The sequence below is a fragment of the Numenius arquata genome, chromosome 19, assembly GCF_964106895.1.
Source record: "Numenius arquata chromosome 19, bNumArq3.hap1.1, whole genome shotgun sequence".
Lineage (NCBI taxonomy): Eukaryota > Metazoa > Chordata > Aves > Charadriiformes > Scolopacidae > Numenius > Numenius arquata.
The window spans coordinates 293,165-311,582 of NC_133594.1; the positions used below are offsets into that span (position 1 = coordinate 293,165).

Below are 18,418 nucleotides of genomic sequence, written 5' to 3' on the forward strand. Positions count from 1 at the left end.
TGCTAGTTCAGAGTCAAGATGCTGACAATATATGTATAAACATTGGTGGAGAGACTGTTCAGATAGGGCACGGGACAGACTCCCGTTTCTCCTGTTCCTAGGAGGTACTCTTGCAGATCAAGACAGAGAAGACATGGATGAAAAATGCTGAGTTTAAGCTCAATTTAATTATAGTCTGCTATGGCAGTGAAAAGCAATTATGAATTTAAATTCCAGGTTTAACATCTCCTGCCAAAGGCCTCCAAAGAGAATGTAACAGCGGGTAGGGAACACCAGAGAGCTCTACTGCCCAGCACAGTGGCTCTGGGACAGGGGCAGCAAATCCAGGAAGCTCTGCCTGACAGACTTCCCATGACCAGTCACGGCTGGGTGCAAGTTGGGGTCTGGTACGGAACTAAGACAATGCCAAGTCCGAGAGGGGAGGCTAAGTCAGAAATCTTGGGTCTGGCCTGAAATGGGGAGACATTTCCATCATTCCCAGTTACACTGGTCAATCTGCTTTCTGGCATGCCAGTATCTGAACACCCAGGGCTACAAAAGCTGGTCCCATGTAAGTGCATTGAGAGATTGACAGCCCCATGAGGACCTAGGAATTACACAAAACAAGCTGTGTAAAGACCCGAGGAGGGGAGAAGAGCTGCATGTTACCTAGTTTAGTGATGGCTGCATCTGAGTAGAGCATCTGGATGAAATGGGGAAGTTTCTCCTTCTCACCCTCGGCCTCAGCTTGCTCCAGGAGCCGTGGCAAGTCAAGCAGGAACACCTCGTCCTTCAGAGCAATCTGAAGGAGGGAGACCCGGGGCTTCCCCACCATGCCGAATGAAGGCTTCCACTCCATGTCAATGCCAACAACCTGCCCAGGCTGCAACACAGACAAAAGCCGCCTTCACTTAAGAGACTGTCTGTGCTTGAACGTAGCCTGGACAGTCCCATCCAGAACACAAGCTCTTCCCTTCCATCTCTTTCTACTGTGCAAAATACTACAGAGACAAGTGACTTTCACACCTGAGTTCCCCCGCAAGGACCTTTCCTTGCACAGCAATTACCAATCAGACAAGCCTAAGGGAAGCTGCTGTCCTTGACTTGGGGAGGGAGATGTTTGATGGCAGGGACCCACACACAGCCCCACGTACCAGCCCGCTCTGAAGTCTCTGCTCCTTGACCCTGCAAAGTAAATACCAGAGTAACACTCACCTGCAGCACCTTTTCCCAGCACAGCAGTGTCTCTTCCCACGTCTGCAGGAAGTGAATATTTGCTCGTGGAATAGGAAGCTGGTAGTAATCCTTCTTTTTACTCTCTTCATGATTGTCTGCCTTTGCAGCCTCTTCTACCCTGCACAGAACCAGACGCAACAGCTTTGAGCTAGGAAACGTGAGGAAATCCTGGGCTGGAGGAACATCAGGGAGTCTTAAGCCCCTCATTGCACCCTGCCCCTCTATTTCCTGCTGCCAATCAGCTCTTTCTCTCATCCTCTCCTTCCTCACTTTCCCTGTAATCTCAGTCTCTTTCATCTTGACTCACCTTCTCTTTCTACTCCTGTCACAGAAATGGCACCACATCTGAGACCTCACCACGCACACGCTCTGTGCCCACTGTGGAGAACACCAAACCAAACCATTTGCCCAAGGCCTAGGACTCAGCTCTCTTTCCCAGAACTGATACAACTAGGATGACAAAGTTGGGCAGCTGTTTCCACATTCAGAGATAAAACATTTTAGATTTACTGCTTTTTGCCCTTGAGGTTACCGTGGAAGTCTGCTAGCTCCCACGGTGTAATACATGAGAAGAGTCAGCTCGGACCAGCACTGAGTCCAAACAAGAGCTTCACGGTTCCCCACAGCAGAAACCAGCTCAGAACAGGGCTCTCAGCCTGCTCCACACCGAGATCACTCCCAGATGGGAACGGGTGAACCTGCCCCATCGCTCTATACTACAATGGCCTGGGAAGGCTTCAGGGCCCTCCCTGTTGCCATCCAGCTTCTTCTCCTCCATCCCCTTCCCTGTACAATGTCAACATACGTTGCACAAGAATATTTGTCCTGCTTTGCACAGGGACGACACGAGAAAAGTTCAGAAATAAAGTTTCAAAATCTTCCACATTTAAAGGAAAACAGCCAGCCGAACCCACAGATCGAGTGCCTTGCTGTGCTGCTCCCTCCGTTTGGGTTTCAGACGGCACCGCACAGAGAAATTCTGTATCTGTGTATTAATACCCTGGGAATGTTGGGAGATGTCTGCAGAAATGAGCTAACTGATTTCCTACAACAGGATCTTACACAGCACATTTTCTCTTCAAAAGGCAGCAGAGTCTCTCGAAAAGGCCTTGTAACTGGAAGGTCAGCACATTGCTATGGTGCCTCAGCCAGATGATGCAATCAGAGGAAAGAAACTAATAAAAAATATCAAGCTATTTTGGACATATGACAAATTTCTGGACGGTCTCTTTCCCATAGAGACTTGAAATGGTTTATTATTTGAGAAAATATTTACTAACCTTATGTTTAGGGGACTGTGTGACTAATTTTGTAGCATAGCAGCTTTCGCTGTACAAACACTCTTTTCCGTGGGTTTGTGTGCATGGGGAAGTCAATATTTGTGTAAAATATTTAATGAAGGTGTGCAGTCTCAGGCCTCCAGGAATATTCTCACCTGCAAAGCTCAGGAGCTGCGTGTGGTGTGAGCGGTGGCAGAGCTGATGTCATTTATGTGCTGGTACCACCTTGTGTGAACACCCTCTCTGGGAACCTGCTGCTTTGTTACCTCAATAAATACGGCAGACAGACTGTTTTATGAGGTTCCATGGCTCCACTGATTTTATAGCAGCTCCTGCAGCAGGTATCATGACTGGATGCATAACCTCAGGCACAAAAGGGCCTTGCTCATCTGTTGCATCTCCTCATGAATGGCAGAGCCATCAGCATGACTCCTCTCCACCCGCACATGAGAGCCTTCCTGCAGCAGAGATGTAGCAATGGGGTTTAGCTTCCTAGAGGCACAGAGTCTGTAAGTCACACTTCTGTAACCGCCCCTTTGTGTTTTGAGGGACTACACCTCATGCCAAAACCTTCTGGCTCCCACCAGGCGGCTGGTGCAGTTAAGGGAGGAGGAGGAGGGCAGCTCCAGCGAGGCACCAGAGCCAACAGAAGCGTGTCCTGGACAGACGAGAGTTTCCTGTGCTCCAAGAATGCCATGTATTGTCTGGAGAAGTGGGTCTTTGCAGACAGTGTTTCGAGGGTGATCACACCTGTGTCCTATTTCCCAAGGTTACATGGAGCTTGAACATGAACCCGAGCAGATCTGCACTAGGAGGAAGATCAGACCCACGAAGCTCAGCACGTGAGGTGTCCAAGGCCATCTGTGAGAATCTCCCAAAATCATCATCATTAAAAAATAAGAATACACCATGTTCTCATTCATCTTCTGCGTAATTCACATTAGTCCAATCTATGCTCCAAAAATATGATTTTTAGTTATGGAAGCTGCAGGTTTTTCAGAAACACCTCTCCCAGGAGCTGGAAACTGGCTGTAATGTTGAAGACAACAAACCTGATGATAAACCTGTTAGAGCAGGTAACCTCGCTCAGTCTCAGCTTGGTCTTCTTAAAATGGTCTCCTTAAGCCTCGTGAGGGGTCAGCATTAACCAGGCAGCCAGAGACAGACCCTAACTGTGAGCTGGAGTTCCTAATTCTGACATATCACACCAGGAGGAAAGTCCTGCACGAAGAACACACGGTAGAAGGAAGCACCAAATCACCTGCATACATCTGCACGTTGTGCAGGAACAGGAGAAGCCCTGGACCGCGGGAGGCAGCCAATGAGCACGGACATGCAGGCTCCTGCAGCAGCTGTGCCGAGAGGTACCCTGTCCCTGCTTCCCACACCTGGAGCACAGCGCTGAAAGCATCCGACTGGCTCCGCGGGGAGCAGTGATCATCGACTTTCTGCTGGCTTTATTCTGTCCCGAACAGGCACCATACGACATCATCAACAGCTCCTCCTAGACACAGACTCCATTTCAAATCACAGTCAGATTTCCATCATATGCATGGAGGATTCAGCTCCACATTGGAAGTCACTCCCTCGTCCTAATGGCTTCAAGGGCTGTGTTTGCAGGATGCTGGAGATGCGGGCTATCAGCCTGCAGAAAGCTGAAAACAGCCACCTCTTGGGAGTGCTCAAGATTTCCCCCCAAACTCCCTCTAATCTCACCTGGCTTCCGAACTATAAACACCAATCGCCACGCTAAAAAATCCAACACATTTCACCAGAGAGGATAAGAGAGACATCAGGAAAGTGGCACAAACTCCAGCCAAGCACACCACCTTGGAGTAAGGTGACTGATGTGTACAGTAGTGGAAGACTCCTAAAAGACCCCAAAATTATCACTGCTTCCTCTTTTCTGTTTTTGACAAGAGCCTTGACTCTACCTGGAAACACACCATTACTCCTTGAACGCCAGCAAGGCTTTGAGCTCTGCTGCCCTCCAACCCCATCCGCACTGAGCACTCAGGAGTAAGTCCTCTTCTGCGCGCAGAATCCAATTAGATGAATTCCTGCACATGAATGAGCAGAGAAAATGCTGGTTGACGGCAGCACCCAGCAAGGAGAGTGTGTAATTACTCCAAACCCAGGCACTGTGGCAGCCTGCAGCCTTGCTCAACTCACGAACACGCGTGTGGGCACAGAGGCTACCGGGCTGGGTGGTGACGGGACAACCAGAGCTCACCCAGCCTGAGCTTCCCCATCTCCTGTGCAGTCCTGGGTGAGACCCCAACAGGACCCTCATGCAGTATCTGCAAGCTCTGCAGTTCCTCAAGACTTGCAGTACCCTGCAGCAGATGTGCAGGCCCTTCTGCAGGAACAAAAATGGTTTAAAAAAGGGCGCCAAACATGACTGTCTCTGAATAACGTGCTTAAACATCTCATGGACAGAGTCACTGAAGCGTGGCAGATACATCATCACTCACATGAGTACAAAAGCGAATTACTGGGGCTCAGCAAACCATTTGCATTGGGTCATTGTTTCAAGTACAGCCTTTCTTCCCCCATACAGCACAGCTGAGCAACTGCCCAGGATATTGCTTTATGAAGAGGATGATCTGGGGCCATCTTCTCAAAGAGACACAGCACAGAACACCCAGAACCAGAACTACAAGCCCCGGTACTCCTCCGGATCTAGCTTGCTGTGGGGATCAATTTAGGTGGCTATATGTGCCTTCCTAAATTTTGAGCCTCTTTCCAGCTTCGCACAGCTTTGTCCACACACAGAACGGAACCTGGTCACCCTCTTCCCTCCACCTTGCCCCTGCTCCTCCCACCCCAGCAGGTTCACAGACATCCTTGGCTGGGGCTGTTTGCCCAGTTCTGTGCACTTGAAATCAAGGAGTTGTAAGAACCCTTCTTCATATAAGGATTTTTCAATTTTTTCTTTGTACCTCAGCCTTTGTACCCTTATTTCAGATCGTGCAAGATGATGAAGCTCCTGTTGGAGGAGGAACTGCAGCTACCACAGGCTGCTCTGCTGCACACAACACGGGGTCCCAAAGCAGGACGGGAACCACGGCACTGCGTTATTTGGATTGCATTAGAGAGAGAAAAGGGAAAAGAGGGGGCTAAAGGCTTCTTAAGCTCACTTGGCAAATTTGTGCCAGAGAGTCTGGTTTTATCCCAAATTCAATTAATGCAACTCTTCTGGCACCTGACCCCAAATGTCAAAAATTCCCATTAATTCTGAAAGTTTTGGATGAGGCAAAAATTACAGACTGGGATGAAAAACGGCTTATGAGGTGTCAAAGAAGGAAGAAAATATATACACTAAGAAAAATTTAAGCAACTTTACAATTATTTTCTTAACCATAAGTCTCCTTAAAGGCATTAACCCAGATTAAAGTACAGTGGGGGATGCAGCGTGTACAGAAAACTTTGATAGACATGTAATCAGATCAGTAAAATAGACGCATATTCAGCTCCTACCCACATCATTTCATTTGCGTTGTTGATCTGGCAAAGGAAGTCTTACAACCCCTAAGCAGCATGAAGCAGTATCTCACACAGCTTCTGAGTATTCAGGAGTGAATGTAAAATGTACCTTTCACAGACATTTCCAGCCTTATGAAAAGCAAATGCAGCACAAGATGTGATCTGAGTAAATGGAGGAAGTTTTTGCAAAATTACCTCCCGAAGGAAGCATTATGGCAGATTATTGTAAGCAAATACGTAGCCCTTGTATGATAAGCAATCTACATCGAAAAGACAAGAAACAGAGCATTTACCTCTCTTGGATCTGAAGCTTTTGAAGCTCATCAGCCACTCCATGAGGCAGCATCTCCTTGGGCATATTGCAGTGTTGTGCCCATCTTGCTGCTGTATTCAAATCACAGTAACTCATTAGCAACTGTATCAGGTGCTCTTGAAGCCATCGGTTCTCTCCAACTGTGCTCTGCAAGGAATCCAGGGGGAAGGAAGACCATCAGTCCAATCCCCATCATGGGTGTTCCTACCTCCCCCTTGAGACAGCATCCTCCACGGGGTCCTGGAGAAGGGCAGGAAGGAGTGAGAATCCCCCCACTGCAGAACGATTCTGTGCAAACCCAGCGAGTGCTGCACTTCTCTGCCAAGAGATGGAGAGCACGTGCGTTAACGGAGAGCTCATCGGGGCACTTGGGTGCCCTTGGCATGTCCATGGCTGTTTGTCCAGGGAACACATGGATGTTTCTCAGCAGCACCGAGAAACAAGGGTAAAAAAATGCCATTTACAGCCTGGCTGATTATAGATTACTAGCATATTATTTACTCAGATACTGATTATATTAAGTAAAATCAGAATGAGTAACTGACCAGGCAGTAAAGGTCTTTGGGCTCGTTAGGCAGGTAATTACAGAAGGAGTAAGAGTTTGGATTGTTTTAGTCCCATTTTGTGTCTGTACAGAGCCCTGAAGTGATGCTGTGACTTGATGTCCTGGGAGAGGCAACAGGATGGCTCAGTCTCTCCAGGTGAGACAGTAGCGTGGAGTCTCCTCCAGCTTTGGGGACATCTGCTTGGGTAACCAGGATGGCCAGTCACACAGAGGCTACAGGTAGGACACATCATTAGAGCTTTCCTGAGTGACAGAATCTGGTGTTGGGCGCGAGGGAAAGGCTGGCTCATCAGCCTGCAGCCTGTCTGCACACCCCACTGCGAATAGGGCACCACATCCCTCCTCCAGCAGCACCAACGGCAGAGTGAGGGGACAGAGGTCCCCTGCAGCCAGCATGGACCAGCCAGTGCCACGGACGCGGTCCAGGGTGCGAGGGCTGTCACCCTGCATCGCAAACAGGCTGTATGAACTGGGATCCAAAAGTCCTCCTTTATCCCCACTGATCATAAGAGGAACCTGGAGCGGTCGCTCCAGCTGGAAGAACCAAGGTTGGGTGCAAGAAATTCCTCCCTTGGTGTCTATCCAAGGCCTCTGTGGACATGACAACGGGATTATCGCTTCAGCCACACGGACAAACACAGCCATCTCAGGTGTCACCAAGGAGCCGGCATTACCCACACCTGCAGATGGGAGGGCAGCTCAGGATGTTCCCTGTTCCCAGCCATTTTCTGGCAGAAGGAATGTGTGTCCATGCCCCATCACGCTGCAGAGCCCGGGGGCACGGGCACACACTCACAGCTTTATGTGGGTTAAGCCAAACACCCGGCTGTGAGCCACGGTGTCCGTAGGCCGGCACGCTGCCCCCCGGCACGAGGGAGCAGCGTTGGCAAGGGCAGGGCAGACAAACAGGGCCCAGGACAGTCTTCACCGCCACAGCCGGAGCCACCAAAGCCCTTTAGTCCTGTTCACCCTCTTGGCTGATGCCCTCTAAGGGACTGTGTCACAGCAGCTGTAAGAGAGATAGACAGGGAGGCGGTGACACCGAGACTGTCACACCAGATACTCGGGGGTGGGAATGACCCTCTCCTCCTGCCCAGCTAACGCTCCCGCGCTTCCAGCCACCCCAGTGCCACTGCAGCCAGACCAGCAGCTCACTGCTCTTACCAGACGGATTTGCTCACGGATCTGCCTTAGACGTCAATGTTGTCAAGAAAACTTAACTGTAAACCAAGGTGAAACTCTGCGTGGTGGCTCCGCATCTGTAGCTGTATGGCTACTGCTGCTGGCTCTGCCACAAGAGTTTCTCAAGTGTAGTGAAATGCTCAGATACACACTTAAGGTCCCTTCTCACCCTCCATCTCTCCTTCGCTGCCCACCGAGCCGTGGCTGCAGGGGCAGCATCTGCTCCAGGGACCGCAGGCACCGGCTCTTGCTGCGCTGCGTGTCCAAACCCAGCCCGGCGGGCGGGAGGCTGGGCACGGGGCCTCATTCCTCACATTCCTGCAGTAACTAAAAGGTGAGAAGTTGTCTTCAAAGAGACACCCTGCACAGAGATCAGGAAACAAACCTGTTGATGGCCCCCACGTAAAAGGGAAGGGAAAAAAGGAAGCAAAAAAGAAAAAAAAAAACACCAAATGACCCACCCCACAGAGGTGTGGGAGGGGGTAGAGTCTTGGCAGAAAACCCCCAGAGAAATCTGGCATCCCAGACAGCGCACAGAAGCCAGCCTGCTCACAACTGCTGCCTCAGCACGGAGCCTGCACCCCTGTGACTCAGGGCTGACATTTGCCAAATGCCAAACCACATTTCTTCTCATGGACACGTGGAAGAGTATTTTTACTGCTGCTCCCAAGAGGCTGGTGGCACAGTGTCAGGGGACGGGGGTCCAGCAGCTGACCGGGGGTTCAGTTATGGGGGAGAAGCAGGAGAGGGAACCGCGGGAAGGGTCAGAGCAGGGGCGGATAAACTACCACCTTAACACTTCTTGCCCTCTACATTTCCTCCCGAATCCCTCCTCCTGGCCGTGCCAGTCTTTGTGCGTCTCCCACATCCCTGCCTCGTGCAACCGAGCTCAGCAAAGCACCTAAGACGGGGGGAGGGAGGTGGTGGTGGTGGTGGGTTTGAATAACTCCTCCTGCCGCGTTTGCCAAGCCGCTTCCCAGAGTCCTTCCCAAAAAGAACATATTTTCTTATTAACATCACAGAGCAATTCCCTCTTCGAGCTTCCCCTGTGTCCTTCCTATTGTCTTTCTGCCTTTTTTCTAGAACACAAAGTCTTTGGGGTTGGATCTCTCTTCAGTTCACCCAAAGTAAATTCTTAATAAATCTCATTATGTCAGCTTTGTTTCTGGAAATAACGAGGTGCAGATTTTTATTTTCTTTATTTTAATGATAACAGATTTATTATTTCAGTCACAAAAACAACTCTGGAAAGAAGGTTAATCTCTCCAGAGATATTACATCTTGCATTCTGAAACGGAAAATGGCTTGCTTTGTTTTTTACTGAAAAAACCCAACACTGCTATAAAGGGGAAAGGCTTCCACCGCAACAGCTTTGCAAGAAGCAAGAATGTGGAAATTTTGGCCCCAGAAGATGTGGGCACAGATGCTGAGACAAATGTTTCACTAGGGATGACATCTCTTGTATTTTGTTTTCAGTAAATGAACACTTTTTAAGAGGAAACGGGCACAGTTGTTCTGATCAACACCCGCGGCACCTCCAAGCAGGAAAAGATCATACACACCATGAGGCTTGTTTACATCCCTCTCTGAATCCCAGACATATCATACCTTCTTTAATCCACAGGCGCACAGGAAAACTCCTGACAGCACCGACGGCCCATGATTAAAGCTTTCCAAAATGACTGCTGCAGATTTACCTACCCGTAAATCCTGTTCTTACCCAGCCCGGTGCCTTCCAGAGCTCACAACAGCCAGCACAGAGCGAGCTCAGGGTGTCCTGAGCTTAACCCACAGCATCAGCAGTTCCTCTGTTGCTATCAGTAATTTGGAATCCAAATAGCCAATATCTCCCTGGAGGTCGCCCTAGCCAACCCATGACTTCTGTCTGTGTGTGTTAAGTTGCATTTCTGTCAGAAACAATTCTTCACTTTCCCTCAATATCTTTTACCGGAGAGCGAAGTTATTCACACCAGTGACACTGGCTATTTGCAGAGTCAGATTTTAATTTAACTTTTGAATGTCTTGGCCAATTTCCCCTCTTCTCAAGTGCTTCCAGAAACAACAACAAAAAAATCCTGTTAGTGTAGAGAAAATGTCAAGTAGAATATTTCAGAGCCAGCAACTTTAAAAGGGAAAAAAAACCAACCCTGGGCTTTCGAAGGAGAAACCCACTGCAAGCAGCAGAGGACTCCGACAGCATTGCTAAACTCCCCGGGGCGCTGCAAGTCCTGTGCACATCCCTTTGTCTACAGATCCCCTGGAACATCCTCCTGCCTTGGCTTCATCGTTAATTGATTTTTGATTTGTGCTGGAGATTTCTGGTTTGAAGTTAGCACCATTTGTACTACACGGAGAGAAGGTGCAGTCCAGTGTCATGGAAGGCAAGTCCCTTTTGTACGAGACTGGAGCTGGGACGCCCAGCGCCACCTCAGCCCAGGGTCACAGCCCGGTCCGTGAGAGAAGGGGCATCCTGACTTAGGGATCTCCTAGAGATGGCACTCGGATAAAAGATGCCTACTTTCCCTACACTCACTTCTGAAGAGGGTTTCTTGTGAAAGCGGCAGGGCACTCACCCATGGCCGCTGTACAAAGCCAGAAGCATGAGAAAGCCCCGCGTTCTCACCACTTGAGCTGTTCTCTCCTCACAGGCTACTCGGATGCACTAATTTATGAACTGAAGAAGAACAAAATAGCCTCCATTCATACCCCAGAGGACTGACTTTCAGATAGCAATCAGTACGGCATTGAGAGTGCCACACTTCAGTGTTCTAGAGGCCATTACCACATCAATGGCGGGGAAGTGGTCTTTCTTTTGTCTTTCAACAAAGCTCTGGCAGTGGCTCCCTGGGGCATGTTCACTCTACCCATCTCCTGCTTTGTGAATCAGGAGACTCGGCTCCCCAGCCTCCCCATGCAAGGCAATTCCGAGGAGTCTAACTTCCCTATCACTTGAATGCCTCAAGGCAAAGGCACCTCTTAAAGGCAACTTGCAGCTCTACTGGGGCTCCTCAGGAGGAGCTTATTGTTCCTGGGCCACCTGAATGATGTGATGAGTAGCCAGGACAATATTGTGTGACAAGACGCATCTGGCTCCATTTTTTCTCTCTGCAGCTCACACAATCCTGCCAACACAATTTCTTGTTCAGAAGTCCAGACCCCAGTCCCAAACAGCAGCCAGAAGAAGAATGCTACGTTCTGTTAAAATTGACCCGTCTGCCTGCCCAGCCAGCTGTGGCCGAGTCGGCAGGTCGAGGGAAGGGATTCCCCCACTCTGTGAGACCACACCTGGACACGGCGTCTGGCTTTGGCACCCCAGTGTGAAAGAGATGCTGACAGGAGGGAAGGAGTTCAGTAAAGAGCCACTGAGAGGGTCAGTGGGTTGGAGGACGTAATGGAGAGGAGAGGCTGAGAAAGCAGAGCTTGTTCAGCCAGGGGAAGGCTGAGCTGGGGGATATGGGAATATACAATCACTCTCTTCAATTTATCATGGGGGATCATAGAGAAAATGGCGTCAGATCCTTCCAGACAGATTCCAACCATGCCTAAAGGGAAAAAAAAAGGTGACAGTGAGAGTGGCTAAACACTGCAATGGGCCCAGAGGAACTGCTGTGGAACCAGGCAGGGCCCTGCAACACCTTCTTCTAAATTTGTTGGCCCTGCTTTGAGCAGGAGGGCAGAGAAGAGACCTCCACAGGTTCCTTCAGACTGAAGCAAGCCTCTGAGATTAGCACTGCTGCGCGTTCCCCAGCACCCAGACTTGGCTCCGCACAGACAGGCGGCTTCTTGCAGCAACTGCTGCTTTCAAGTTCCAAGCACCTCCCGGGTGAAGAACACCCAAGATCCCGTCTACACAGAATACGGGACGGTCCTGATCATGCTCAACAATACTACAGACAGATTCAAATACATTTCCTGCATTGGGATTCCTTCCAAATTGAAGTCGGGCAACCCCTGAGGGAAGTCATTCATCTTCACCAGATGGAGTCATCACGTCTCCAAAATCTGCTCATACTGCCGCCGATGAGAGAAGGTACATAGAGACACAGAAAGGTACATAGAAGGTACATAGAGACATAGAAACATATGGTTTGAGAGAACCCATAACAATCTATTGTCGTTAGACAATTATTCTATCACCCGATGACCCCTCCCCACCTGGAAAGGGGAACTGGGGAACACAAAGAAACACAAGGGTTGAAATAGAAATAGATTTAATAGACTAAGGCTAAATAATTAACAATAATACTAAAGAACCGGTATTAATCCCGATACTGATATAGGATATACAGGAATTATCCTCAGCCAACTATATCAGTAGGAAGCTGTGCCCTCCCAGCAGGGACAGCAAATATGGGACACTGGGAGCGCAATGGCTTCAGGAGGAAGGGAAGGGCTCAGGGGTCTGACACCGGGGCAAGGAGTTGCCTGGACCCGCCGCCATCAGGGAGAGAGAGCCCGCTACGCAGCAAACTTTTCTAATTTATATTGGATGTGACGTTCATGGTATGAAACACTCCTGTTGGCCAGCCTGGGTCAAACGCCCAGGCCTTGCTCCTCCTTGTCCCTGCCCCTGGCAAGGCTCAAAAACACTAAAACCTTGAATCCCACAGAGCCTGGCTGGCTATAAAGTAAATATTTTCACAAATTCAGACACTAGAGTCTTCTAAAAGTGCAATTTTTCCCAGCATTAGAAGAAAAGTTAGTCCTGTGTCTCTCAACCCAGGACAATACCAGAGGGAAAGAATGAACCCTGCTTTCAAAGCCAGATCTGAAGAGTGAGTATTTTCAAAAAAAAAAAAAAAAAAGCAAGAGGTTGAGACCTATTTTAAACACAGTGTTGGACATCCTTCACGCAACTTTCCCCCAACTCACCGAGCCTCGTAACACACAAACGCTCTGCTGGCAATGGCTCTGCTTCACAGGGCAGATGGCACTTCCCACCTCAGCGAGGAGAGGCTCTGCAAGGCTCTGCACACAACACTGCCCTTCAGAGAATCCGAATCAAACGTTACTGGATTTCGCTTTGGTAGCTGATCAGAACACGGATATCAATGTTTCTTGGCTGGAGAAGGCACAAGCCCAGAGAGAAATTGAGGTTTAATGGACAATGTGTAATACTCCGTGAGAAGAGTGCTCCGGAGTGCCCCAGCGAACAGTCAGCCACACAACCCCGGACACTTCAGGACAGGGGAGGATTTAGTGAGGAGAGCACCAGGATACACCTGAGCCGGCAAAGCTCAGCGCTGACACTGCCACACTACCCACCACACACGGAGGCAGCCACACGAACACTGTCCTGAAAAACTGGCTTTTACCTTCTGAGCAGCCACCACTGCTGTGCTGGCCAAACGGCATTAGCCCAGGGACCCCATCCCCCTGCTCCTCTCACTGCCTTTCAGACACAGCTCCCCGGGGGGCAGCAGCCTGATGCTCCCAGGGGCTGCCTGAGGCCGTGGTGGTACGAGCCAGTCACCCTGTGCCACCAGTCACCCTGTGTCACGGGTCCTCCGGGCCACCGACCAGTTCCCGCTCTCATTTAGCTGTGTGGTTGCAGACTGTTTCTGTGGGGACTTTCCCAGTGGGAAGATCGGAACTTTTATTTTTATTTTAACCCACAATGAACTCATTTTCCTCAACTATATCCCACAACAGCTCCTGGTGTGCTGATACACAAAATCAAGGTGCATTCACCTGCAATACTTGTTCTTCCATCCACTAATTGTTCAGGGAATGTCATAGGTGTGTGTCTTTAATGAGCTATAGAGCCAGGCTAACCCTATTAAAATAACCTTTGTTTAGAGAGAGAAATAATTGCATGGTATCCATAAAAAAACCCCCCAAATACAATTCTTTAACAAATAGATTAAGGTAACTTTACCCTACTTGCTTTTTTAAGATATAATTTCTTTTTCCTTCAGTTTGGCGTGAAGTCTGTCCTGAGGGTCTCTGCTTCGCCCTGAAATCCCTTTCTCACTATCACTCCAGAGGGGGCTTCTGAACTCTAACCTAACCCTGGCCCCAGAATTGCTGAATATTATTCATCCCAGGGATCAGCAAAGGACCAGGGACTGGTTCTGAATACATAAGCCACGCAGTTTTGATATGCTTCCAGATTTCTCACACCTCTTGGTCCCACGATGGCAGGCTGGAGATATTTTCTGGGAGCATTCCAGCACTTGGCAAGACAGAAGATGAATGAGGATGGGGAAATTGGCCAAACTCTTTCAGAGCACAAAGTAATATGTTACTTATCACAGTAGAAGCTTTGTCTAATAACACAGTGCATTGAAGACAAACTGGCAACCCTTATCTTCCCAGTGTATTCTGAAGTAGCATTTATCTACTCGCCTTTTGTCATTATGTCACACACATACACACACGAACAAAGTGCCACTGTGGCAAATGGCAAATTGTACCCTCTGGTTGAAGACACTGCGGGCTCCCATCACATACTGCTCACGAGGTGACCTGCGCTGCTGCTGAGGCTCACGGAGCCTGGTCCTCGAGTGACCCAGCAACATTTCTCTGGTCTCTCCAGCCTAAGATTATAAGTTTATACAGTTGTCAAGCGCTTTCATAAACTTTTTACAAAAGTCACCATAACTCTATTTCGGGTTCTGTCTGGGATCGGGGAGCCCTGCACAAGGGAAACATGGCATCTTCTGTTAAGCTATGAGGCTGCCTGAAGGATCACTATCTAACGTGATTATTCCAAAATGCAACTTAGGAGAAATGTCCGACGTCCACTCGTACTCCAAGATCTGTCTGCAGGAACTCCACTCCAGCTACAAAAGCACAGCAAGGGACCGCAGGGACAGGCACACGCTGCCAGAGAGCGACAGCGTTTGGGGGACAGGGGCAGAGGAGGAGAGCACTGCGGCACCATGGGCTGCCAGAGCTGCCGGTGTGGGGAGAGAGGAAGAGCCCGCAGGAATGAAACCGCTGTTGCCGTGTTTCTGCTGCTGCAGGATTCCATTTCAGCAGTTTGTCAGGATGTAGGTGAGCTGAAGCGACCATGACGCCTTCCCATTTCTTTTGGGCAGCCCTAATATTAACTCTAACGAGCCAAACCGGTATACCAATTAACCCAACCAATCACTCCTACACCAGGATGCACCGTCCCTCTGCCCGTGTTCCCATACCCAGGCACATACATAATGAGAATTCACAAGGTCCATCTTCCTTTCCCAAAAAGTAATGGAATTCCAGCACATTTACTCCCCAGTGGGGTGGGAGGATGTACTGCTCGGGTCCAGCTCCCCACGGCCGACATAGACTGTTCAGGAGGAAGGATCTGCAGACGGGGAAAGAGCCTCAGAAACCTCTTTCTTATTCTCTACCTACTCCGTTCTCCCTGCTCAGGTTAAATTCCAAGTTATGAGGCGCCAAGCAACAAAGCAGGAACCTCCTCTTACTCGGTCCTGGCTCTGGATTATTGTAACAGCTTTCCGTAAGGCTCCTCCTACACCAGGATGCACGGTGACTCTGCCCGCTCTCATTCCTGATGTACGGCAGCTCCCCTCAGATCTGCACTTCTCCTGTGGAAATCGCTGCATGAAAGATTGGCCATCAAAGACCTCCAGGTTCCCACCCGTAACACTACCTTAATTAAAAGGCCTATAACCTGTGAAGCAGAATTAACTTAACACCTCCTGTGTTCATTGCAAAAGAACAGAAGCAGCAAGCTAATTTCTTTGCTTCCTTTTTAACACAGCCCTGAGCTTCCCTGGCACCAGACTTCTTAGGTCTCTTCACTGCTGCTGCTTCACTTCAAAGCAGGTTTGTGAGAGCTCCTGACCTGCCTTCTCCAGGCCACGCTGGACCTCCTCAGCAATGCTCACTGGGGGCTTCCTCATCCGTCTTCCCGAGCCTCGCTGTGCCTTGTGTTCTCACCTCGTGCTCTCGGCTCTGCTTATGGGTCTGCCCCAGCCCAGGCTTGCTTTGGAATAATTAGAAACTTGAGTTTAAGTTCTTTTTTCTCTAAGAATGTGGCATTCCCAGCAGGGGACATTTTTCCACTTACTAAAGTCTTCAACGTGAATAAGCAAGAATCTTGACTTGCTCAGGAGCACTAACTCTTCCCATCATTAGTCCATGAAAAATAGATGCCCACAGGAAAAACCAAAAAAAATGGGTTACCACTTATTTCTCTTTTACCACGCACAAACCTCGCCTGGCTCGTAGCCAAAGCAATAAGAAGTATCTTTGCAGGATCTTTACCAAAAGCAAAACTTGGCAGTAGATTTTTCTCTCCTTTAATCTCTTTTGGTACCTTTAAACTCCTGGTGTTTTTTGTTCTGAAGGAGGAATGCTTGAGAGGGTTGACTGAATGAACTCTGAAATTCACACCCCGGCAAATTGGACTGATTTCCTAAATCCATAATTACAACATTCCTCAGAGATATGCATTCTTTCAGAGTGAACAAGGGAAGATTAGTTTCCTGTTTCTTCCCATTTACATGACTTCTCTGTCAAGAGGAACTTTTTTTTGTTTCTAAACAATCCTCTGTTTATGTGGTTCTCTTCTTGGCAGGGAACTGGTGAACTAATCTCGCCTAGAAGTATAATACAGCCAAACTATCAGTTGCAAATAGCCCGAGCATCTTTGTGCAAGGCAGCCGATTTGCACAGGCCTTTAGAACCCAGTACCTGTCCGTGGAAGCACTCAGGGTTTTTAAATAATCTGGGATGGTTATTGACTGACTGGATAGTTTTACTGCTGACTGGATAAGAACAGCAGAGTGGATCTGTGCCTGTGTGTGAGGACGTGTGAGGCTTAAGAGTTCAGTAAAACCGGGCAAACGTAGCCCCTACATCTGCAGGTCCCCGAGCACAAACTACTGCAGGGCGAGAGTATTGCGTTTCTCACGCCACGGGGCGGCAAGTAAGAGCTGTCTCCCACTTGCAAAGGGAACACGCACAGAGCCCTGCTGACGATCTATTTGCTTCCCACTTTAAAAACGCAGTGAGCACATCCCAGACCCTCTCCTCCGCTAGCAGGCAAGCTCCACGTCCCAGCCCTATTTGCCTCTCCCTGTTTGTGCCGGAGAGGCCAACGGCAGTGCTCTGGACAGGGCTCCCTTTGGCTTAGAGCAAAAGAAACACGAGGACGTGATTGTTTGGAGTGAGGCTGTCCCCGTTTTCCTTTGAGGTATACAGTCCTGCAGCTGCTGCAGTTTGGAGTCAGGAACAGATATCCTGGAAACGACCGTATTAGACTCCTGATGTAGCTTTTAAGAACCTTGTATGCTCCACATGTTCCTATAAACTTTTGGACGATGGTCCTTCCTATATTGTTTCCTATTCCTAAGACTCTCCTCCCGTTTGGCTGAATTCAACGCACCACCAGGGCACGACGGTTCAGTCCAACCACTTGTTGATGCTCTTAACTCTTTAATCTAATACTGACCTCTCAACCCACAGCCATAAGCCAATTAGCCTCTCCTTTATACCATACCAAATCTCTTTCTGATGAAGTTGTGTTTTCGAATGAATGCATGCTAGTGACAGAAAATGTAATTACGCTGCTTCGCGGTGAGCTAGCCCTGCCTGCTGGAAGGGGCGTAAGGTCAGAAAGCATCTCTAACATACCAACACAATTTAAAGGAGATTCTTTTTCCCAGTGCAGTCTCTCCAGTTTCCTTTCTTTGCTCTCCAGTACTGAATATGTCCGCACATAAAGGCTATTTGGCCACAACTTTTAAAACTGAGGTCCTGAGCTTTCAAAGGAATTACTTGCCAACACCTCAGTGAAGTAAAGACAGACATCTGGCTCCCACAAGCTTCTGCTGCATCCCCAGAGCCTGGCCCTGTAGATCCACACTTAAGTAAATGTGAGCTGATTTTCCAAAGTTATTGAGCAAACACATCTTCCATCACTCCAGAGAAATTCTGGGGTAATTTTTAAAAATATTTTTGACAATTTGGCAGATAGGTACAGAAGACAGTGGCAGCTTTTCTTAGCTTCTTTGTACCTACTGTAAAATTCCATCAGCATTCATTAGTATGTTTCTGCTTAACCACAATTTCTTTATCTAGAAATGGCTGGATTCAGTATAAATAAAACTACCATAATTATCATTAGGCACACCAGCCCTCCAGGTCTCACAGAAAATAATCCTCTCTAAGCCGTGCAGGAGGTGCAGGGAGGTATTTACATTTAACTGTATCCATCATCCTTTGATAGACCTTTCTTTAGAAAGCAAGGCATGGAACACATCGCATGTTTGGCTTTTCCCATGTATTTCTCCCACAACAGCTGTGGGTTTGTTAAATGAGAAGTTCCCCTTTCTTTTAGACCAACAGTGCTAACTTCATTAGTACAGATGCATATTTTACTGCTCTCTCTCCAGAAAGCAGAACGTAACTGAAGAATTA

The 18,418-nt window shown here is 48.8% G+C and overlaps 1 protein-coding gene across 1 annotated transcript in view; it reads right to left on the reverse strand.

Moving 5' to 3' along the window:
• EXD3 (exonuclease 3'-5' domain containing 3) overlaps positions 1-18,418 on the reverse strand; it is a 202,236-nt gene that overhangs the window by 147,991 nt on the left and 35,827 nt on the right. The window contains exons 11-13 of the mRNA XM_074161367.1: positions 6,275-6,441; positions 1,195-1,333; positions 649-862 (exon numbers count right to left, since the gene is read on the reverse strand). Of these exons, the coding sequence (XP_074017468.1) occupies positions 649-862; positions 1,195-1,333; positions 6,275-6,441 (520 nt within the window). The remainder of the gene's footprint in view (positions 1-648; positions 863-1,194; positions 1,334-6,274; positions 6,442-18,418) is intronic.